We start from the raw sequence: 22,112 nt of genomic DNA on the forward strand, positions 1-22,112 counted from the left end.
GCCGCGATAGCTACAGGTTGTGTTTGAAACAGTAAATCAACAAAACCCACCAAACCACCACCATTGATTCTGACCTGGTCGCGAACCTGGTAGGCTGCCCTAAGTAGGACTTTGTAGTGACAGAGCATCCTTTTGTTCCTCCTTGATGGACAGGCCTCTGGCCCATTTCCTGGCTGCCCCAAAAGCAGCACACATAGACGCTCTCTACGCTAACCACTGAAAAAGGACCCATAGCACCCCAGTGGGAAGGTTGCCAATGTAGGAAACATCTTCATATACACATTATCTCCCTTAGTCATCACGGCACACCAGGGAAGGGAATGGCAGACTGTGACCATCAAACAGATGAGAAGACTGTGAGCAACATGCCGGCAGGACAGAGAGGCACGACAGCTTCAACCCTGGCTGCCTGTCCTGTCCTTCTCCTCAGCTGCCCTCACCTCAGCAAGAGTGTAAACCAGCCTGCTCCTTTCCAGGCCATGAACCAGTCAGTGCTTGCTGCCTCGCATGCCCTCATTAAAAGCCTCCCGAGCATAAATCACCACTTATGGCTGATCACTTGTCTGTAATTTATAGGCTTCCCAATGAATACTGATTATGGACTTAAATGAGATTACTCCTCTCACCATTTAAAATGCAGTGGTCCAACGAGAATGTCCCCTATGTCTTCTTGTACTCACTAATTATCCTGAAGTGTTTCTAGCTTACATCTTTAAAGCTTCCCCTACATGGCTAAGCAATATATGAGGGTTAGTATATAATATGTATATATGATATACTACTTGTGTTAGTCCGGGTTGACTAGAGAAACAAATTCCTAGACACTCATATGTGTATAAGAAAGAGCTTTATAAAGAAGAGCACTTATATATTGAGAAAACAGCCAGCCCAGATCAAGTCCATAAGTCCGATATTAGCCCATCTGTCTTTAACCAATCTATAAATTCCTCTTCTGGCTCATGAAACACATGCAATGATGCAGAAGGCAGGAAGATCACAGGCCAGTGGGTGGAAAGTCTTGTGGATCCAGTGGCAGTGGAAGCATCTCAGCACTGGTGGGGGTTCCCATGTGGCTTCTCCAGCTCCGGGGCTCTGGCTCCTTCAGTGTAGCTCCATGTGGCTTCTCAACAGGACTGCCAAGTAGATCTGACCTCCAGCGAGCTATTTATCTCCTTTGCACCTCCAAATGAGGCCATCAAGCTGCGACCTGATTAACAAGCTACACTCCACCCCATTCACTTTTAATAGTCTCCAGTTGACACCAGATTATGTAACTACCACACTCTTGGATATATATATAATTTCCCCCCACTTCCATCAGGACTCAGGGCTGGCAACAACAGAGGGAAGAGGACAGCTTTGCTAGTCGATAATCAGGAAATGAGAAGCAAAATCCACATGTCTATGCTTCTGCCTCCCTACACTGGGAGGAGGCTAAAGCCAGTGGCTTTAGCTCCATCAGCAGTCCAGGGCGCTCAGCAGCCCCCGTGTCTGCTGGAGGGCCCCTCTGACCCTGACGCTCCAGAGCCGGGTGTCACCGCCTCTGGCTCCCCAGGCTTTCAACCTTGATACACTCTCCTCTGCCTGCCTCCCACCTTCTGCTCAACAATGCAGAGCTGGAAAGACTGAATCTTTATTTATGGATTTAATAACTCCACCGAAGAATTAGAAATGTGGAAGCCAGTGTTGTATTTTAAAGGGCAGAGGGCGAAAGTAGAAAACATCCATTTGCCATAACTTGGATTCTGATGATTCCCAGAGTTGGGTGGCTCCCCAGAACACGCTGGCAGGACCTGGCATGCCAAGTCAGCCGGCCGGCCACCACCTCTGAGAATGGATGCCCCTCCCCCACGCTGTCGTGGCTATGTGGCCCACAGTGGACACATCCAGTTCTCTCTCCTGGGCATTTAGAATTGCAGAACAGAGGCTGGAGCCACCGAGTACGTGAATGGGGGCATCTTGTGGCCTGCTCCCGACAGGCAGTGCGAGCCTGACTGCAGAGGGAGAGGATGAGGCAGGCTCCTGGGGAGTAGCCGGGCAGACAGGAGGAAGCAGCTGGTTCTCACAGGTGCTCATTTTCGGGTTCCAACCACCCTGCGGTGGCCACACACCTTTGCCCCCTGTGCTCCACGCTCTCCCTGAAGCCTTAAATACTCCGTCTTTATTCTCCTGCTTCAGTTTTGTGGCTCCTGTTAGCACGAGTGGGTTTCTGTCTCTTGCAACCCAAAGATCCTGGAATAAGATTCCTCCTCCCCTTCCCCTTAGCAGCAAAGGCTTAGCTCCCCACCAAAACAAAGCACCACTCGGGCCCCTGGACTGCGGGGCAAATCCTTGTCTCTCTCGAGTGGCTCTCCCTGAAGAGACCCAGGAGACTCATTGCCACTGCTGTCAAGTCCGTTCTGACTCACAGAGGCCTTATCAGCACTGCACCTGTGCATGTCTTAAAGCTGTAACTCCTGGCAGGCAGAGAAAGCCTCCTTTTGCTCCCCAGGATTGCCTGATGGGTTCAAACTGCTGACCACGCGGCTAACAGCCCAACACCACCAGGGCCCCAGAGGACTCACTCTAGAATACGGCAAGAACCTGTGCGCGGCCTGCCTGAACCATTCTACCCCGACTCGTTCAAATCACGCCGCTCCCACGACACCTAGCTGGCTGCTCGGTTACACTTCCATTCTGTTCGTGGTGTGTTGCTTCCTCCATCAGGGCTTGAATTCTACCCAATCAGATGGTCCTGTGAGGATTAAAGGGCTGATAGGCAAGTGGCCCGTAGTGCAGCCACTAATGTGTGAGCACTCTGAAGCCTTGGGGGGGGGGGCTCTCCTGATCATCTCCACTCGCCCTCCCACTCCCCGAGTCCGGTGCCTTATCCTGGTTACAACGCATATCACAGTCGGTTTGACTTCTATGGGCCGGGCACGGAGCCTGGTTCATAGAAGAATAAATCCAAGCTCACTGACATCGAGTCAAGGCCAACTCACAGCAACCCTGTCGGACAGGATAGAACTGCCCTGTGACTTCCCGAGGCTGTTAACTCCTTCTGAGGTAGAAAGCCTTTCTCCCTCGGAGCAGCTGGTGGTTTGAACTGCAGCTCTTAGAACAGGCTCCAAAATTCTTGTTGAACGAATAAATGCTTGTATGTATTGATGTTCTCCTGATAGACTGAACCTTTGAAACGCTGGGGTGCTTCCTGGGAGTGGCATGTTTCTTCCTGACAAGTAGCATGTTTCTTTCTGACAAGTAGTATGTTTCCGTTCAGATGACCAAAGACACGCCCCGATGAAAGCTGAAAGCAGGCTCCTTCCAAAGGAGGAGGCACTAGCTTTTCCAGAGTAACGCGTTCCAGCTGCAAAATACAAAGAGAAGGCTGGTGCTTAGCAGATGCCCGTGGTTAGCGAGCACATACGTGACCTTCTGGGAAGAGGGTAAGAATGAGGTGGCGACGGGCAGATCTTTGGTGGTCAGCATCTGGTTCCCAGCGAGTGCCCGGGATGTTCCTACCCTGGCCGACTCACCTGTGCGCTTTGTTGATCTCCTCTGTAAAATGGGAGTGAACATCCCGGCTTCACAAATGGTTGGGGGGATTAGAGGAAGTGGTTCTTGCAAAGCGCTAAACCCAGTGCCTAATACCTTGTTGGTGCTCCATGAACATTATTATGAATATCATAATCACTGTTCCACATCGCGAGCCACTCTTGTGTATCTTATCTCCTTTGACCCTTACAGCAATCTCACGAGGTAGCCAAGGTCCTATATTCTCTGTGGGAAACAGAACCAGGAAGAGTGTGCATGCAGACAAACTCTCAACATTCATACTTTTTTAGGGCAGTAGTTCTCAACCTTCCTAATGCCGCGACCCTCTAATACAGTTCCTCATGTTGTGGTGACTCCCCCCAAACATAAAATTATTTTTGTTGATACTTCGTAACTGTAATTTTGCTACTGTTATGAATTGTCATGTAAATATCTGATATGCAGGATGTATTTTCATTGTTACAAATTGCACACACAAAAACTATGCAATTCTACATTGTGACATTTATTTCTAATGACAAATAAATGAAAATTTGTCTTGAAACATGGTGTAGCATGGGTAAGTCTTCACACCCGGTACTTGTAGGTGGGGATATCTGCATGTGGGTGGACCCACCTGGAGACGGAGAGAGGAGCAGTGTCGTCGCAGTTCCTAAGACCATCGGAAATATGTGTTTTCTGATGATCTTAGGCGACCCCTGTGAAAGGGTCATTTGACCCCCAAATGGCTCATGACCCACAGGTTGAGAACTGCTGTGTTAAGAAGTCTGGGAGGCCAGGGCTCCTGTGGAGGGAAACCTTCACGTTCCTGGGTTAGAGATAAGTCCCACTCACATTCCCCTAAGTAAAAGTCATTCCTCACAATGTCCCCCCATAATAACGCCAAATCTAAGGCGCTGTTTGCAAACACATGGTCACTGACTATACATTTGGAGGTCAACTGCTTGAAGGTTACCTGCCTGAAGGTTGTCAGCCATCTAAGGCAGGGGTGTCAAACTGGCGTAAAAGGTAATGAGGGAATTGTGTGTACAGTATTACCTCAATCTCTAAGCACTATTTTCTTCATAACAATTTGTTCTATTTTCATTTTATTTCAGAACATCATGGGCCACAAAAAATTACCTCTCAGACTGCATGTGACCCATGGACTGCCAGTTTGACACCCTGATCTAAGGCAATCAGGCCCTATTGTCTGTCGCACTCCCTTATGATAAGGGTTGCTCTCTTGAAGGTGAGCTCAAAGACTCCTCAGGTCAAGCAAAATCAGGGACCACCAAGGTTAGGCTGCCATCTTGGCTCTAGAGGCCATGTATCTTGTTATGTGTATGCCTTCCTGTCACCTGTATGGCCCTAGTGCCTCCCTTCCTATTGTGTGTATGCGCCCAGCTCACCCCATTACACGCATGCCTGTTGTACAACCTTTTCCTGTTACATTTGTGGTTACCTGCAATTAGGGGGGCTTGCCACGCCCCTAGTGTGTATACGTCTTGATTGGAAATAGATTCGCTCTCTCTGCATGGAGCTGGCTCTAGAAGTCATGGCAGTCCCGGAGGTGAGCCTTTGCATGCTTTACCTTGCCTGATGTCTCTTTAATTTACCCCTCAATTACACAACCGTCCTTTGGACCCATTAGATTGTGGGGGCTGCCACCCCATACATATACCCTTTCCCATTGCTGTTAAATGGATTCCGACTCACAGCAACTCTGCAGGACAGAGTAGAACTGCCCCTTAGGGGTCCAAGGCTCTAATCTTTAAGATGCCGACTGCCACATCTTTCTACGGAGTGTCTCGTGGGTTCGAATCGCTGTCCTTTGTTGGTTAGCAGCTGAAACACTGCGGTTAAGTGAGGATAATGGCGGTTAATACAATTTGTCCAAGCCCACATAACTAATAAGCATTGCAGTCAGACCTCGAACCCATACCCTGGAGGCTGTGTGGAGTGGAGAGAGTCAGAGTTCTGAACTTAACATAGGCTGAGTTCAAATCCACTTTCATATGGTTTTAGTTTGCTTTGATTCGTGAGTTTGAGGAATGGACATGCTGGCGTTTATAAACTACCAAACAGAACATCTTGTATAGGATTAAAGAAAACCCCCAAACTCACTCACTACAATGGAGTCCATTCTGTCTGACTCACAGTGACCCTGAAAGACAGGGACAAACTGCCCCTGAGGACTTTCAAGACTGTAACTCTTTATGGGAGTACAAAGCCTCGTCTTTCTCCCTCAGAGGGGCAGCTGGTTTCAAACTGCGGACCTTGTGGTTTGCAGCACAATGTGTAACCCACTACGGTATCAGGACTCCACCTTGTATACGATAGGTGTTCAACAAGGGGTCATACTCAGGCATCTGGGGGACAGTATGCCTGTGACCATCTCCACGTAACACCAAAAACATCTGTCCTGTACCACTGGCTCTTCCGCTGCCTTACCTCCATGCGGGACACTGTTCCATCAGAAGACATTTCCCATGTTTTCCTCTACATTAATCATGGCTGCTTTTGTTGTGAATGGAACAGCTCCATACGGTTTTCAAGCATGTTACCTTTGTCTGCCAAGGTGTCTCTGGATGGGTTTGAACCATCAACCTTTACAATCATCAACTGCTTAACCATTGGCACCAGCTACAGACGCCTTCCTCGCCATGGTGTAGTTGACAGGTAGCCTGCACCAGCCATCAGGGAATAAAGCAGGGAGAGCTTTCTTCCCCCCAACCCTGCCCACCCCCTCCCCAACCTTTTTCTGCACCTTGACCAACTCTGAACACTGCCAGCAATGGTGTGAGAGTTTGGGGCATGCTGCTTCCTTTTCCTTCCACTGTTTTGTCTTAAAAGTATTTTAGCTGTTCCCCATGTGCTGAACTGTCACTACTATCAATAGCAACTGTCACTATTGATTTTTTTTTCTTTTATGTGTTTGCTGTAGACTTTTGACAGACCCTTCAATGCCATTTCCATGACACTTAGTCTTCTAGATATTTATTACTGATCCATTGCACCTGACTGTTGTCCTGACGCCACGGGATTTTGTGTTCCAGACCTGTAAATCCAGGCAGTTGTCCAGCGCACCAGCTGTTCTCCATCTATTCTGATGACGCTTTTGGAAGAAGGGCAGTGGTGTGGAACGAGCACCGAGAGGATGAAGACGACCTTTGTGTTTCTATGGGATGGGTCCATGTGGCTGGTGTCCTGGCCCTGCTAGTCATTGGCTGTGCACCCTCCGAGCCTTGGTTGGCTCATTTGTTAACCAGGATTTGTATCCTAGGATCTTTTAGGATTGGCAAATACAAGTCCTACTGTGTTTTGGGTTGAATTTTGTCTCAAAAATAAAAAAAAATAGGTGTTATAAATCTCAACCCCTGTACCTGTGGGTATAACCCTGTTCGGGAACGGGTTGTATTAGTTTAGGGTGTGTTGTAAGTCAGTCTCTTTTGAGATGTAAAAAATCATATGTAAAAAGGCAGCAAAGTCGTCACTGGTAAGGGAAAGCAGATGCCATGCCACAGGGGATCTCAAGGAACTAAGGAAGAGAAGCAGAGAGGGCAGGCCTGGCCCAGAGTCGACACAGAGAAAACAGGGGCCCTGAATGCAGTGAGAAAACAGTGCCCTGTTAGAGCCACCCTTGTGTGGTGTTTGTTTCACCCACACCAGAGTGCAGACCATGCTGACAGTGTTTACAATCTCCAGGAGGAATCTTCGGAACGATCTGCTAAGCTCCCTCTTTTTCCCATTTGAAGACACTGAAGTCCAGGGAGTCTTCCGAGAGCAGGAATCATGCCTCATTCATTTTTTATCCCCAGCATCCAGTCCGGCAGGCACACACCGAGTGTCCAATAAATACTTGACAAATGGGGGAGGTGACCAGTTCCCAGTGACATCCTCTGATTTGGTCTCTGGATGACGCAGGGTTATTATCAACATCAATCACTGTACTTTGCCCTGAGCCAGGAAGCCTGCAGCACCCGGCATGCGATGCAGCAGCGGGCGGGCGACGAGGAAGTTTTCCAACTCCACATGGCTTCTCTCTCCTCTCTGGCTATCACCTGTCCGTTTACCCTGCAGCCATCGGATCCACTTTGAGGAAACTTCATTGCCGTTTCTAGGTGGCCGGGGCAGACCAGGAGGGACTGGACCTTGAGGGGCGTACAGCTGGGCCCCTACCGGAGGCCTTTGTGAGAATCGCCTGGTGCGTGGCAGAATATTACGCAGATTAGAAGCTTCGCCTATTGTAAAGTAGAAGAGACCTTGAAAGCCAGGGCCTAGCCCCCTCAAGTCATGGAAATCTTTTCTGCCTTGCTGACCGCCTGCCTACTACTCTCTGTGCATGGGGTGGTCAGTTGGTCCCGTGGTCTATGTGCAGCTGCTCGCTTCATGCTGGCAATGGCTGCGGATGCCCTGGTCCAGGCCCTGGAATCTCTCTACTCAGTGCCCTGTACTCTTGAGCAGGGCACTGCTCTCAGCAAGAAAATCCCACCTGTACCTGAGAGGTCCCTGGATGGCATAAACTGTCGGTGCTTCACTTCTCACAGGTGGGCAGTTCAAATCCAGCCTGTGGCACTACTGAACAGAGCAGGCTGGGTGGTCTGTGGGTCGCAGCCTTGAAAAGCCCTAGGGAACACGGTTCTGCTCTCTGACACCTGGGGTCACCAGGAGTCAGAACTGACCCAACAGCAATGGGCCTGCTTCCTGGACTAGAGCCCCGGAGCGAACAGCAGGCCCGAGGAATTCCAGGGTGGTTCAGCAGCTCTGGGTTGGAGAAACTAGGAGCAGTGCATGGGGACTCTCTGGAAGGGGTGTTTACACAGAGAGAAACTGAGAAAGACTCAGAAGTGTGAACATGGAGCTGGATGGGGCAGGGGGAGAGAACAGGAGGGGGAGGGAGGAGAGGAAGGTGGGGGAGGAAGAGGAGGAGATCGCTTTGGCTCCAGCTTTGCTCAGAACCCGGTCCCGGTCCCGGTCCCAGTCCCAGAGGAAGTACTGACAGCTGAACTAACTTGATCCCTTCCATCTCAGCACGCCCTCTCCCCAGGAGCCAGTGCTGACATTGGCTCGGGTCCCTTGATTAAAAGGGGGACATGTTGGCTTCCTGGGGGATGTAGACCTTAAGGCCCAAACCAGGAAGGACAAGACAGTGGGAGCAGGCTGAACTGGAAGCTAGGGCGGGAAACTTCAGCCCCCAGGGAGTGAGGGTGAGGGGAGCCCCCTCAACTCTGCCTTGAGGTGGAGAAAGAGCACGGGGCCTGGTGCTCCTCCCACAGCTGCAGTCAATCCTGGTTCTGCATGCCATGCTTTAGGCGGCAGGTGCTGAGGGCAGAGGTAGACATTCCTGGTGGGTTCTCAATACAGAGCAGCAGCAGCACACCGTGAGGGCCTCCGTGGTGGCTTGTTTCTGCGCAGGGCCGAGCTGTGGAGGGCCTGAGAAGGCTGTTTGTGGAGGGCAGTATTCAGCTACCAGGGTCACGTGTCCTGAGCAGATCACTGGATTTGATACATTTGGATAGTTTCGCTGGACCTGCCCACACAGTCCCTCACCTTCCACAACACTTCCGAAATAGCACCATCTATTGTACAGGAGCCCCAAAGTGAAAAAAAACGCTAAACGTAAACCCCAACAAGGCCCCAGAGACGCCTGCCCTTTCAAAGAGTCTGCGTGAACTTTTCCAGAGCAACGTGAAGTCAAGAGGCAAAAAAGAGTGCTTCTCCCTTCCTCGGTGAAGGATGCTACAATCTATGTGCCGGGGGGGGAAGGACCGAGGTCTCACGGAGATGACAGGACTCACAGATGCACCGCCATGGGCTGCCGACAGTGATATCATTCACGCTGTCGGTGTCTCGGCACTGTTTTTCCTCCAGTTCTCCAGAAGCCTCCCCCGCCACCCCATGTTTGGTGTTCCACCAGGAGAATGTCCCCTCTGCTCACTCCGGGTCAGACATACAGCCACGCCAGGAAGGAGACAGGCGCCCCTTGCTCACGGGCGTGCACATACAACCACGCACAGCCAGTCATGGTGCCTGGACCCCTCTCCTTCAGCGGCCTGCACCCAGAGGAGCACGCCCTCCCCCACAGCCCCCTGGTGCGCCGAGCTGGAGCCAGATGTTCCGTGGGCAGAGCCCTCCGTGGGCTGGCAGGCGGTGATTACTGTTGCCAGCCCCACATTAGGAGAGAATTGAATGGGAGCGAGCCCCCACCTTCTCCTGGCTCCCCACAATAGAGCCTTTGTGAGGTGCTCAGCTGTCTTTCTTTCCCACTGCCTCACCAACCTACGTCAGGAGCCGCTCTGCCTGCAGGAGAAGAAAAGAAGACAAAAGGAGGATCCCGGGGCCCTGACTGATGCGCCCTGCCCTGGGGCCGGGAAGAGCAGGCTGTGTCCCCCATGTCCCTCCCTCCCAATTAGGGTAAAGAGCCGGGAGGCCTCCCAGGGCCACCGGGGTCAGGTGCCGAGAGCCCCAGACCAGAGCCCTGCCGCTCTGGCCTTCTCTCCCTTCCTCAAAATGCCTTCCGCCACCTTCGGGTAAGAGGCCAGGAGATGAGGCCAGAAAGGGTTAAGTTTCTGGGCCGGGGCAGGCTGTGGCCAGGTCTGGGACTAATGGGGGCTGGAGAAAGAGAAAGCTGGGGGATGGAGGAGATCAACATCTGGGGCATGGTGGGTCGCTGCCCCTCCTCCCCACCGGAACCGCAGACGCTGCGCCAGCAGGAAAATCCAAGCTAGGGAGCGAGCGAGGCTCCAACCAAGAACAATTGTGCAACCGGCCTGGGACGAGCGCGGTGCCAGAGGTGGGAGTGGGCGGTTTGGGGCTAGGGACCGGCCGGCTTCAGGGGGTCAGGCCCGTAAGCTCACACACTCCAGGCTCTGGCGTCCACACTAGACTACACGCCATTAGAATTCACCGTCTTGCCTAAACACCTCTGGGCGTTGCCACTGGAAGCTGTGCTCCTGGGGCCCTGTCTCTCCGGCCAGGGGCGCCAGGCCACTGGTGGTTCTGGGAAGCCGCTGTGGATGGCAGTGGGCGTGGGGGAGGCCTTCCCCAGGGACCTCACAGCACCATCTGTAACCAGAGATGGCCCAATCCTCCCTGGGCAACAGGGGCCCAGCCAGGCCTTCAGTGGGGCCCAAGGCGTGGGAATGGGAGGGAGGAAAGGGAGAAGCGGGGCTGTGGAGAGAAACTTGATCCCAGGGCTGGCTACCCCAGACACACACAGGAAAGAGCAGGGGGGTTTCTTTTTAATAGGAAATGTTACGAAACGTTGCGATACAAAACCACCCGGAGAAGGCCCCATTCTTCAGGAACTAGTAAGGGAGACCGAGCAGAGTTCAAAGCTGTCTTCTCTTTCCCTCCTCCCCAAGGCGCACCCAGGGCAAGAGACATTCTGTTGTCTGCTTGCTGGGGTTGTCACCCACTCCCCAGCCCTGGGTTCTCTCTGGCTGGACTGAAAACGTGTTGATGCCGGGCAGGAGGCGGGGCTTCTGTTGGCCAACCAGAAGGGATTTGAACCCTAACTTGCCCACATTTGGAGAATGCCGACCAGGACACAACCACCAACAATAAACGTACAAAGAGTGAGAGAGGCACAAAGCCTCAAAGCTGGCTCCTTACACTTCCTCCTCCTTCTTCCTCATCTCCAGCTTGTAGACAATCTGGTAGCCATCATCCCAGGCATAGAGCTGGCGCTCTCGGGGGTTGTAGCGGAGGCTGGCATGGGCGCCGTACCGGCGGGGGAAGTAGGGCAGTGCTGCCCGCTCGGGGGACAGGGTGCCACTGGCATCGAAGGAGCACTGGATGCGGGCCCGGCTGGCGGGGCGGGTGTTGTAGACGACGTACAGGGTTCCACAGATGACAAAGGCGGCCTCGGCATTCTCTCTGGGGCACGGGGTGTCCCACTGCTGCTCGGTGTCCAGCGTCTGTGGGTCTAACTTGGCCAGACACAAGTGCCGGTCATCCTCCTGAGTGGCATAGACAGCCCAAAGGCCTTCTTCATCAGCTGCCAGGTCAATGTACGTGTCTGCCGTCAGCCCGTACGGGGGGATCAGCGCTTCTGCTGGGAACACAGAACTGTCCACCACGGTTCGGTTTGCCAGGTGGAATTTGATGAGTTGCAAGGTGTTCTCCGATTCAGCCCCGCCTCCAGGCCCTCCAGGCGGCCTCCGGGCATAATAGAGAAACCCCCCATACACCAGCTGCCCTGTGCCTACCCAAGGGTAGGGCACCCGGACCCGGGCAGCTTTCCGGGCCGCCATGGAAAGGGAGAAGTCACGCAGCCTTGGGAAGACAATGGCCGTGTCGTTCTGCGTCCCGTCTAACACGTAGATCTTCTCTGCTGGCCCCAGGGGATCCTTGGTCCACAGTCCAGCAGAGCCGCCGAAACGCCGCAGGATCTTCACTGACCTCACCTGGGAGATGGTGTAGCTACAGTCTGGTGAGGAGGAGAGCACAGGAAAGGGAGAGGCAGGTGAGGACTGAGGTCCATACAGCAAGAACCCCTAGGGTGGGCTATAGGTTCAACAGTAGGCACTTGCCCACAGGAGGCCAGGGAAAGACACAGGCCACCAAGGGAGCCCGGGTCCCCAGAAACTCTCCTTTAATGGGCCTGCCATCAGAGAGGTCTCCCCAAAACAGATCCCTGAAGACAGAACCACAGTGGCTTGGGGCAAGGAAAGAAAGGCCAAGAACCAGGGAAGAACACGGGTCCTGGGCGCGTGAGAGGCCTGCCTTTTAGATCACTTGCTTACCTGTCAGCATATCGTACTTCTCATTCCGTCTGCCCTTGCCTTTGGTCGCAGGGCCTCCAGTCACCTTCTCCTCAACCTCTACACAGGGCAGAGCTGGGTTCTGCGTCTCCAGATAATCCACCTCCCGCTCCAGACGGTCCACTCTCCCCGAGATGGAGTCCGCCTCCGTCCGGAGCGCCTCCCGCTCCTTCTCAGCCACCTCCAGCAGCGGCAGCATCTTGTTCTTGAAGTCCCGCAGCTCAGCTGCATGGCGACTGCTCTGGTCCTGGCACTGGGCCAGCCGTTCCTAAGGAAAGGCAGGGGGAGGGGGAAGGGGGGAGCAGGAGGAAGGGCAAAATGGTTACAACTCAAGGCAGAGAGGGAGGCCCAACCCAGGGGATGGGAGTCAGGAATAGGAAAAAGCACACCCTCTGGGCCAGGTTTCAACATCCCCTTTATCTCTCCTCAGGAAAGGAAACCAGATGTTCAGCGATGCTAAGTGTGCAGAAAGCCCTGCTCAGACTCACCTGGGCTTCTGCCCCTACTCCTGGTCCTCCAGGGCCACCAAATCAGCCCCGCCTCTAGGGAGATCCTGGTGCATGCAGGTAAGAAGGGGTCGCTGTCTCCTCTTGGGAATTAACATGCTGCAAGCCTCCACCTTCAAACGGCAGGAAGTTGCAAATTCCCCGGAACCCCCAACTTCTAGACTGCTCTCCTGACAGACTTCCCCCTAACTTTATCTCTCCCCCGCCTCCTTGCCCCAGCAAATCCCAGGTATAAAAGACTGAGTCAAGTTGCTTCAGCACTGCTCTTGGGGGGAGGGGGGGGGCAGAGGAGGGCTTGCCCTTTTGAATGTTGTCTTCTTAAAAGAATGGAATGACCTGGCGGTTCTTTGAGGGCCTTACCTTATCATCCGCAGACCCCTGACAAACTGGCTAAGTCACCAGATGTGGAATCCCCCCCACAATGGACCAGGGGGAAAAACCAGAGTCCCTCACCTCTAAGGCAGCCAGTCGGCGTTCCATGTACTCCACAAGGTGGTGCTGCTGTCCTCCAAGGGGTCCCCACCACGACAACAGGAGCCAGAGGAGGAAAGGGGTGCTGGGCCCCATGGCAGCCCAGCGAGGGGGGTGCTTGTAGTCTGTCCGTCTCTTCCGCTCTAGACCCGGGGTTGGCTTTGGAGGCGGGGTGGGGGCGGTGCCTTCTCTCTGGATCTTTCTCACTACTCTGGAATGCTTTCATAGTCTCTTTACAGCCCCCACCCCCTCCTTTCCGCCTGGATTGATCAAATACAGATGGTCCCGCTGCAGAGGAGCCAGAAGCCTGAACCACCTCCCACTGAGGCCGCAGGCTGCCCAGGCAAAGGGAGATGGGAAACCCTCGGGCAGAGGCCTCTGGGCAGCCACCCAGGGAAAGGTGGTGGCTGTGGGAGGCAGAGGCAGATAGACCTCCAGAGAAAACACAGCCAACTGGTACTGTTTTAGGAGTGCTTCCAGTACTGACTTCTGAAGCAAATGACAGCCTACACTAATCTCTCCTTTGCCTGCAGTAATAGAACGGATTCCTTTTTCTGCCTGGTTCAGAAGAAGCTGAAAGAGGGACAAATGAGGTGTAAAGACAAAGTAGAGGGGGGTAAAAAGGCCAGAGTGGTCAAGTTTGTTCTAATTTCTACAGCTCACTGGCGCCACCTTGTGCTATGCGCACGGTGTCACGGATTGACTCACAGGGAAACTAGGCTTAAATTTCACCCCATGTGGAAAATTTTCCACAAAGCAGGTCAAGTGCATTCTCAGCATGCCAATGGACTAAAACCCAGATATCTCCCACAGACTATCCAGTTACTTTAGGGGGTGGCCCAACTTGTTAAGAGAATATAACAGAGAATGAAAATGACAGCAACCCTGCCCCCCACCCTCCCCTGAAAGGACACTAAAAAGTTGTCTGATTGACTTGTGCTTCTCTGGAATGAGAATGACCGCCGAGCAGGTCCACGAAAGCCTTCCTCTGCCTGAAAGCTCACGGGTACATGTGCTCCCCAAAACAGCCATGCTCAGCAAGCTGACACTGAATTTACATTCATTTATCTGGGAAAAAACATCAAAAATATGTGTGTCGCCATCTAAACCAAAAGAAATCTCTGCTGACCTCTGGGCTGCTGGGAGAGGAGATATAGACAACTGACCGCTGTCTCTGGGCTGCGGTCCCAGAGAGCATTTCTTGCTTCTACAGCCCAATCAGGACTTATGAGCCCACAAGGAAGTCGCAGCCACCACAGAACAGACAGCCCGAAGCACACGTGTCAAAAGTGGTGAAGCAAACCCATTTTTACACACAAATCTCTCAGAAGAAAGTCAGTTTACTTTAGAACCAAGAGAAGTCTGATCAGAGCTGTTCCTTCTCTCACAGGGCCGTCGGGAAAGGAGGGAAAACAGCATCTCCCTATCTTTCATCGGCAACTTAGGGTGTCTGGTAAGGCATTCTAGGATCCAAAGTCTAATGACCCTTCATCTGTTTCTTTCTAAGGCCATGTCCACCTCACTGGACACTCTCCATTCTTAGGAAGTGTTCCCCTTATTCCTTGCCACAGCGGAGAGGCGTGGCCCATCTGTCTCTAGTACTCTACTGATGGTCAGGCACAATCTATCAAGCCACCTCCACAGATGCCACTGGCCGGTCCCCTTTGTCCCCTATAAACACAAGCAAAGCCGGCCATGTGAATCAGAAAAGTTACCCATTTTATTGATGCATTGCAATTGCTCTACATTTTACCATATTATGTAGAAAATACTGAAAATACAAGCTACTTTGTAAAACCAAAGACAAACAGTGAATCCAAAGATAAACTATGTTTTACACAATGGACCCCTTTCCCTTAGTTAGTATTAAATTTTAAATATCTATTTCCTTTGTTAAAATGATTATTTTACATACTCCCTAGTACATTGGCATTACAAACAGAGCGCGGTAATTCTCAGAAACTATGTTTCTAGAGGCTTGTTGTAAAGGCGTACAACCAGAAAAGGGAGAAAGCAAAAAATAAAAAGTGTAAATCGCACACAATAAACTAGCAATATCAAATACATTTAATAAAGTAGGAATTCCATTGCAATATCAAGGGTTCAAAGCAGAAATACTAACATTACATATAATGTACATATAATGTACTGCTACATGTAGTGAGATTATTTTTCAAGCTGAATTGAAACCACACATTATATAAAGTTTAGCAACAAACAACCATGTAGACATGCTGCACTATCCATCAGTTTAAAACAAAACAAAATAAGAAGCAGGCTTGGCCCATTCCTGTCACTGAGTGGTGATTGCATTTCCTGTCCTATAGCAAACCATCCCCACCAGTGGATTCTTGCATAATAACGCTGACTAAAACATGAGTGGCTGTGCTTCCCTGGCCGAGGGCAGCCAATAGCAGCCCCTCTAGTGGTGGCTGGTGGATGAGCAGGCTCAGATTGGCCAGCACGATTTGAAATTGGAGGTCTTGTTCCTGGGCTTGGTCATCAGACACTGACAGAGTGGTCACCTCTTGGGAGTTGCTACCAACTCAAGAGTGATTATGTGTCCTGATGAACCTAGATTGGCTATGCTGAACCATTCCCTCCTCCCTCTCTGGGGCTGAAGGGAGAACCTGGCCATGCAAGTTCGCAGAGGACTTGCAGCCTTGGAGCTCCTTAAGCTAGTTTAAGGTCAGGCCACCATGACCCGGGCCAGATACTCACTAAATTCATGGGGCTTCCTTTCCTCAGCCAGACAGGGCTGGCAATGTTAAAGCGTCAGGGTCAGGATCGAAAGTCACAGAAAACAGCCGAGTGTTCACCCTGTCGTGTCTCAAATGCCAATTTGCTGGCTAAGACCCAAGATCCTAAAATTCTTAAAGCCACACACAGCAATGCGATGAAGGTAACGCTGTTGGCATGATCTTGCCTGGAGAGTTTAAGACCCCTGCCTTAAAAATGGTTACTGGGCCAGCGCCAGGGGAGGGCTATTTTGTTTTGTTTTCTCCCTGCATCTCATTTCTTACAAAAACAACGAAGCTGTCCCTTATGGAGGGAAGGGAAGGGCATACAAATGTCTCCGTTGGAAACATCTGACCTGCATTTGAGCAAGAAAATCAGAATGTGCTTGGCAAAAATGAGACATGGACGGAGATGACCCAGTGTTCAGAAAACTGAGTGACACTAATGACAAGAAACTACAGTCTGCGACACTATCTTGACCAATACAGTGCTGGAAACTAAACAGAATGACTGAGAAAAAACAAACAAAAAAACAACACAGAAAATACCGACATGTTCCTGGTAGGCTGTACTGAGTACCTGTCCCATCTTGGAAGCCCTTGCTCCTTACAATGAAGAAAACTCCAAATACCTTGACAGCTCCTCGCGGTTTGGCCCTGCCCAGCACGTGCTGACCGGGCTCCATGAAATCTCCCATCTCCACCCTGCACCTCCTTGACACCATCTCGACACAGAACCAGTCCTGGAATTATCCCCCAGACAGACCATCCTCCGCTCGGATGGAGCCCATCTGTATCGTAGGGTTAACCTTCTCCCCTAGCCCAAAACCCCTTTACTGGCAGGAATGCTCCCACCTCCCGACCCCTTCAACTTGACCCAGATCCGTGCAGGAGCTGAGAGGACAAGGACAATTTCACAGCTTGAAGGGCTCCAAGAATATAGGAGTTGCTGACAAGAAACCTCACAAGTCCCAGGGATTCAACAGGCTTTGGTCTCTTCTTAATATTTTTCAGCCACTAAGAAACCTTTGTGAGCTCCCTGTTGTTACCAGTGGCAACACAAGCCAACTCCTCAGAGTATGGGGACACAGTAAGCAATACAACAGGCTCTTTGGTATGAACACATCTGTTACAGGTTTTTCCAACAATATTTTACTAGGAATGTTGACTACGTGCACAAAGGGCTGCCACATGGGAAAGGGGGCAGGGCCAGGGGGGCATCATTTTAAAAGTGATTGCGCATACTTGAAAAGGCAGGTTTACTATTGATGTGACTCCTCTCACCGGCTCCCTAAATTCTCACAGAAGCAAGGGAGCATGACACAGTGAGAGGGACATCAAAGAGGAAGCCCTCCAGGGAGAACTGGGCTGAAATTCCCAAAGGGCGAGGGGTCGAGGTGGCTGCTGTTTTCGCTTTAGGATGTCGGCAGGGAAACTGAGAACAATGCATTTTATACAACACAGCTGCTAGTCCTGTTCTGATAGAAATCTCAGTGAACAGCTTAGGATCCCGGGGGCTTGCTGTTCCATCCTAAGGCAAGCTCACTGTAAACTCTATTAACCACTACATTATCATATAAGGCACTACAATAAGGGAGGAGGGAGAGAGGGAAGAAAGAGACACACACTGAACAATCCTCACCAGACACACCTGTGCAAAACAATTCCAAGGGTCTCCTCTCCTTGCAGGCAAAGCCCCTGCGCATTCAGCACTACAGTAATATGCTCTAAGATAACTGTAATTAGTTCACATACATTCCAACAAGCATCAGTTCATTTTGGTTTAAATACAATGGAGACATCGATTCCATCTCCGGGGTAACACTGGAGGATCAGATACACACTAGGTACACAATTCAAGTGTAATCACTACACATGTTGATTACAAATAACATTTGGGGTTAGCAGGAAAAATTACCTTGTTATATTTTCTTCTAATCATTATGTACAGATTTAATTATGCAAAATATTAAAACACCACCATTACAAAACTTCTAAAATATCTTTAAATTCAGTAATAAACTTTTAAAATATTTTTTGTTTTGTTTTTTGTTTTTTTGCAATTCCTACATGCACTTATTGGATAAGTCATAATGAGAGAGCATTCAGTTTGCTGCTGGCATACAAAGGAAGCTACTTTAAAGTATAAAAACGATCCACAACAATGTTCTCATCTGATTTCAGCTTCTTTAGCTCTCTCCCCGAACAAACCACATAAAACAGAACGGAGAGATGAGGCAGAGAGGTGGCAGAGAGAGGTGGATTACTGGAAATTCAGACACATCTTTAGGCTAAGCTCACCAAGGTCAACACCCCTCAGGCAAAGCTCATCAAGGCCAGGATTTCATAATACAAAGAGACCCTGCATACAATGTAGCCACCACCACACAATAACCACCTTAGTTTAATGGCTTTTCTCATAATAAAATTGAAGCTGACTCACAGGGAGAGAAGGACGTTTAAAAACCATTCTAAAAGAATGCAGAGTGCTTTGACCATACAGAGTCTCTGACATTAAGCTGTAAGCAATGCTGAGCTGCCTGGGCAAGACTGTACAACACAGGTGCAGGTGCGGCAGAGAGAATTCCAGCGGTAACCCAAAGCAGCACATGGCCGTCTTCCATGAAGTATCGTCGAGACGTGACAACCAAGCGGAAGCACTCCAAGTGGAAATAAACAAAGATGCCCTCAACATTTCGAGGACAAATGCGGGATGGTGACGTGCAGGTGAGTGCCAGTTGCTTTGGAACTAGAATCGGGCAAACAAGTCTGTTTTTAAACACACGAAAAGCAATTGGCTTTCTTTTTTCTTGTCTCACTTCGGTACCACAGTTCAAGTCCTTCTATCAACACCTGTCTCCTCTCAGCAATGAAAATAAAACAAAGTTAAAACAGTGCGGGGCTTCACTTGTTTGTAAAAGCATTTATCGAAATCAAGTCAGAGAGATGAAATCGTTCTCAAGGGGTGACTGCAGAATGAATGACGGCTCTCCCCTGGTGATTGATTATGCAGATGATGGGCACCTGAATGCTCCCCAATACCAAAAATGCTGTCACAAAAATAAAGAATTAAAAACAGGGCAGACTTGGGAGACTACAATGCAGTCAGACACTGAGACGGTTTCCCGGAGAAAAGCCTTCTACTTCACGGGCCCCTGGCAGCGCACGTGGCTGGCTGAGGAGTTTGAAGAGAGGGTGAGGGAGGCGCTCAAATCACGCAGGGATGGGAATGAAGGATCAGGAACAGGCAGCCAGGGCCACTCCTCCCTCGTGCTCACCAACTACAAGTAGGAATACTGGCTGATCTTGGTGGGACTCAGCGGGTATCCAGTGTAAATTGTGGAGCCTCGGGAAGATCCAATGTAGGACTGGGTGGCAAACTGGTGTTGGTACTGAGCAGGGGCCACGCTAGCAGAAGTGAGGAGGCTGGGCCCCACACTGACGGGTACCTGGTGGACCAGAGTGCTGGGGTGCGTGGTGTAGGCTGCAGCGTGCCTGGAGGACCCTTGAGGGGAGAAAAGGTGAGCAATGGAGCTGGTGGAGCCCAGGGCCGCTGCAGAGGTGGGGGCTGCATACGTATACAGGTGAGGCTGGCTTGGCAGGTGAGCGGGGGCTGGGGCCAGGTGTGGATGCCCTGCCGAGTGGAGTGGGCTGCCATGCTGGAAGGCGTAGGGGGCTTGGGAGAGCGGGGCCACAAACGCCTGCTGTCTGCGCGGGGCAGGGTTGCTGCTTCTCTCTTGCGTGGTTGGAGCTGATTGCTGGTTCTGGAAGGAGGAAGAAGGGAGTGAGGAATTTTGAAGAAACTGTGGGGTTCAGGGCAGCAAACAGAGTTGAGTTTCTGACTTGCATTGTTTCTGGGAGGCCACAGCACAGACTCTCCCAGGTTGGCAATGCTGTCAGAAGCCAGCCATCTGTTCCTCTGCCTCTTGGCAGAATAGACTTAACCCAGAAGGTAGCAGTTTGCTCTTAAACGTGACGGAGTAAGGGGTAGTGCAAAAGTCATTGGACTTCCCCATCCGGCAAGTTAGTAACCAGTGACCCAACTCACCCTATTCTGGCTGCAATAAATTTGAAATTTTCCTAACCTTTCTTGACATTCTTTTCTTTTGGTCTCCTCTAGGTTCTTCTTATTTGCACTAGCACATGCACTAACTCAAGCTTACGTTTACACTTGTGCGTGTGCATGTTCACACACACACACATACAGTTACACCTGATGTTTTCATTTTCACACTGGTAGACAGCAGACAACCACCAGAATTTTAGCTGAAGAAGAAAGAAAAAAGGAAATGACCAGGCCTACACCATCAGAGGACAAGACAAGGGAGAAACTCACCTAACCCAGCCGCTAGCAAAGCATAAGCAATATTAAGCCCGGTTGCTTAAGTAGCCAGAAAGTTTCTCACTGTCTCTTGACAGTGAGGTATGCAGAGGGAGGTTCAGGCTAATTATGGCCTGGGCAATACAGGAAGAGAATCTGGCCTCCAGGTGGCGCAGCCCGTGGAGTATGGCAGAACCAGGCACTGTGGAAGCACCCTAAGCTTTCTTAATTTCAGACATTTCACTACTCTTCCAAGATAGACTAAGTTTGGTGGGAAACCTGGAGTGCACTTCCCAAGCACACTTACAGAAGGATTGAAGAGACAGCCCATGCACACACGACGCAGGCCACAGAACACCAGATGGCTGGACACAAAAAGAGGCTTCATTTGGCTTTATTCCGCAGTCCAGCCAGAAGAGGGTTTCTCCAGACAGTAACAATAGAGGGGGGCCCAAACAGAAAGCAGCAGCCCCTAGCGCTTACCTGGCTAAGGTTGAGTGGCTGCACTGCGCTGGTCCCCCCGCGTGGAGCTCGGTACCCTGTGGGGGTGATGCAGCATCCAGATGACTGCCCACTCACCGAGGCCACTGGCTTGGTCTTACTGCTCAGAAGCCCTGAAAGAGTGCCGGGGCTGAGTTAGTCACCAGTAGACATTTGCTCAGTACCACGGAGCCACACAATTCAGATGGCTTAATAAGAGCACGTTCGTACGTGTTTTGTAAGAGTTAGGTTCTCATGCGTGTATCTCATTGCCTTACTTATATTTACACCAGCAGACGAGTGTGTCTTAACTATCTCTTCCTACCTAACTACAAAGCTCCATAAAGGAACCTGTGGCTTTAGGTAGGAAGGGATGAAACAAGTATAAAAAAGTTGATATACAACTATTGGTCATTCTCAAGATGTGGAAGCGCCAAAGGGTTTATTTACAGAAAGGCAAAGTTGTATCTTGTTGGGCATTTACTGTCTTCAAATCTAAGAAACTAAAAATAGTTGAATGCAAAGAAAGACCTTTTTTCAAGTTTTTGCTTCCTCCTGTGTTCCCATAAAGAAAATGAAGGCATTTATTATGAGACCTGGAGAGTAGTCCACATTGTTTGGATCCAAGAGTGAACAGAGCTCCCAAAATTTCCCAGGAAAGTTTGTCTGGTCTGCAATGGGCAGCAGCTGTCTTCTTCTGAAGAGAATCCGACTGAGCTGTGCACAAGACCAGCCACCACTGAGAGAACCCCGACTCTCAGTGACACCATGCATGTTGGAGTACAGCTGAGCGTTTGTGGGGTTTTCAACAGCTCTAGAACCTTATTCCAAGCTGCCTCTGGGTAGAACCTTCAACCTCTCGATTAGTATTTTGAAAGTCTCTCAAATTAGAGCCTACAGTACTAACACAATCTACAGGAAATCAGTATACAAGTATGGCTGAGATGGTTTCTCTGACAACAGAAACACACGCTGCCACACTTCCTTGGTGTGGAGTGCCACTGGGGAGCAGCAGGTACGGCTGCATTTCCTGGGCCCTGCCTCGGTGGGGCCATGGAATCAGGTGAAAGTGATTAAGAGTGTGTCTGCCTTCTCCACGGTTTCTTTCTCCTTCTAACTGCAGGCAGAAAGTGCCAGGGCTTCAGGACAAGGCTGGGGAATATCAGGCCCAAGAACCACATAACCGTCAATACCAACTCCCACCACACACCACACCAAAGCCAAAAGTTCCCACCATTGCATTAAAGTGAGTTAATGAAATGTCTGATCAGGTAGAGCAGGCTAATTTTTAAGTTGATAATTTTGCATGGCCGTG

General features: G+C 50.7%; 2 protein-coding genes across 3 annotated transcripts in view; both read right to left on the bottom strand.

Annotated features, from left to right (window-relative positions):
- Positions 1 to 10,739: 10,739 nt before the first annotated feature.
- On the bottom strand, positions 10,740 to 14,021 carry OLFML3 (olfactomedin like 3). Its single transcript, XM_004699160.4, has 3 exons — positions 13,241 to 14,021; positions 12,264 to 12,549; positions 10,740 to 11,947 (listed from the first exon to the last, which is right to left on the bottom strand). The coding sequence occupies exons 1-3, from the start codon at positions 13,352 to 13,354 to the stop codon at positions 11,127 to 11,129; spliced, it is 1,221 nt and encodes a 406-aa protein (XP_004699217.1). The 5' UTR covers positions 13,355 to 14,021; the 3' UTR covers positions 10,740 to 11,126.
- A 935-nt stretch (positions 14,022 to 14,956) lies between these two features.
- Positions 14,957 to 22,112, bottom strand: part of HIPK1 (homeodomain interacting protein kinase 1) — a 54,006-nt gene continuing 46,850 nt past the window's right edge. For both annotated transcript variants that reach the window (XM_045292197.1, XM_004699161.2), the window contains 2 exons: positions 20,801 to 20,931; positions 14,957 to 19,760 (listed from right to left, as the gene is read on the bottom strand). In XM_045292197.1, the coding sequence (XP_045148132.1) occupies positions 19,278 to 19,760; positions 20,801 to 20,931 (614 nt within the window). In that variant the 3' untranslated portion in view covers positions 14,957 to 19,277. The remainder of the gene's footprint in view (positions 19,761 to 20,800; positions 20,932 to 22,112) is intronic.

The sequence above is a fragment of the Echinops telfairi genome, unplaced genomic scaffold (assembly GCF_000313985.2).
Source record: "Echinops telfairi isolate 266 unplaced genomic scaffold, ASM31398v2 ScPeMD7_443;HRSCAF=831, whole genome shotgun sequence".
Lineage (NCBI taxonomy): Eukaryota > Metazoa > Chordata > Mammalia > Afrosoricida > Tenrecidae > Echinops > Echinops telfairi.

Bases quoted from the DNA above. Each gene is read 5' to 3' on its own strand.
- OLFML3 (XM_004699160.4), bottom strand. From the start codon at position 13,354: ATGGGGCCCAGCACCCCTTTCCTCCTCTGGCTCCTGTTGTCGTGGTGG. The intron at 12,550-13,240 runs GTGAGGGACTCT...GCCTTTCCTTAG, and splicing joins GCCGACTGGCTGCCTTAGAG to GAACGGCTGGCCCAGTGCCA. The intron at 11,948-12,263 runs GTAAGCAAGTGA...CCTCCTCACCAG, and splicing joins GAAGTACGATATGCTGACAG to ACTGTAGCTACACCATCTCC.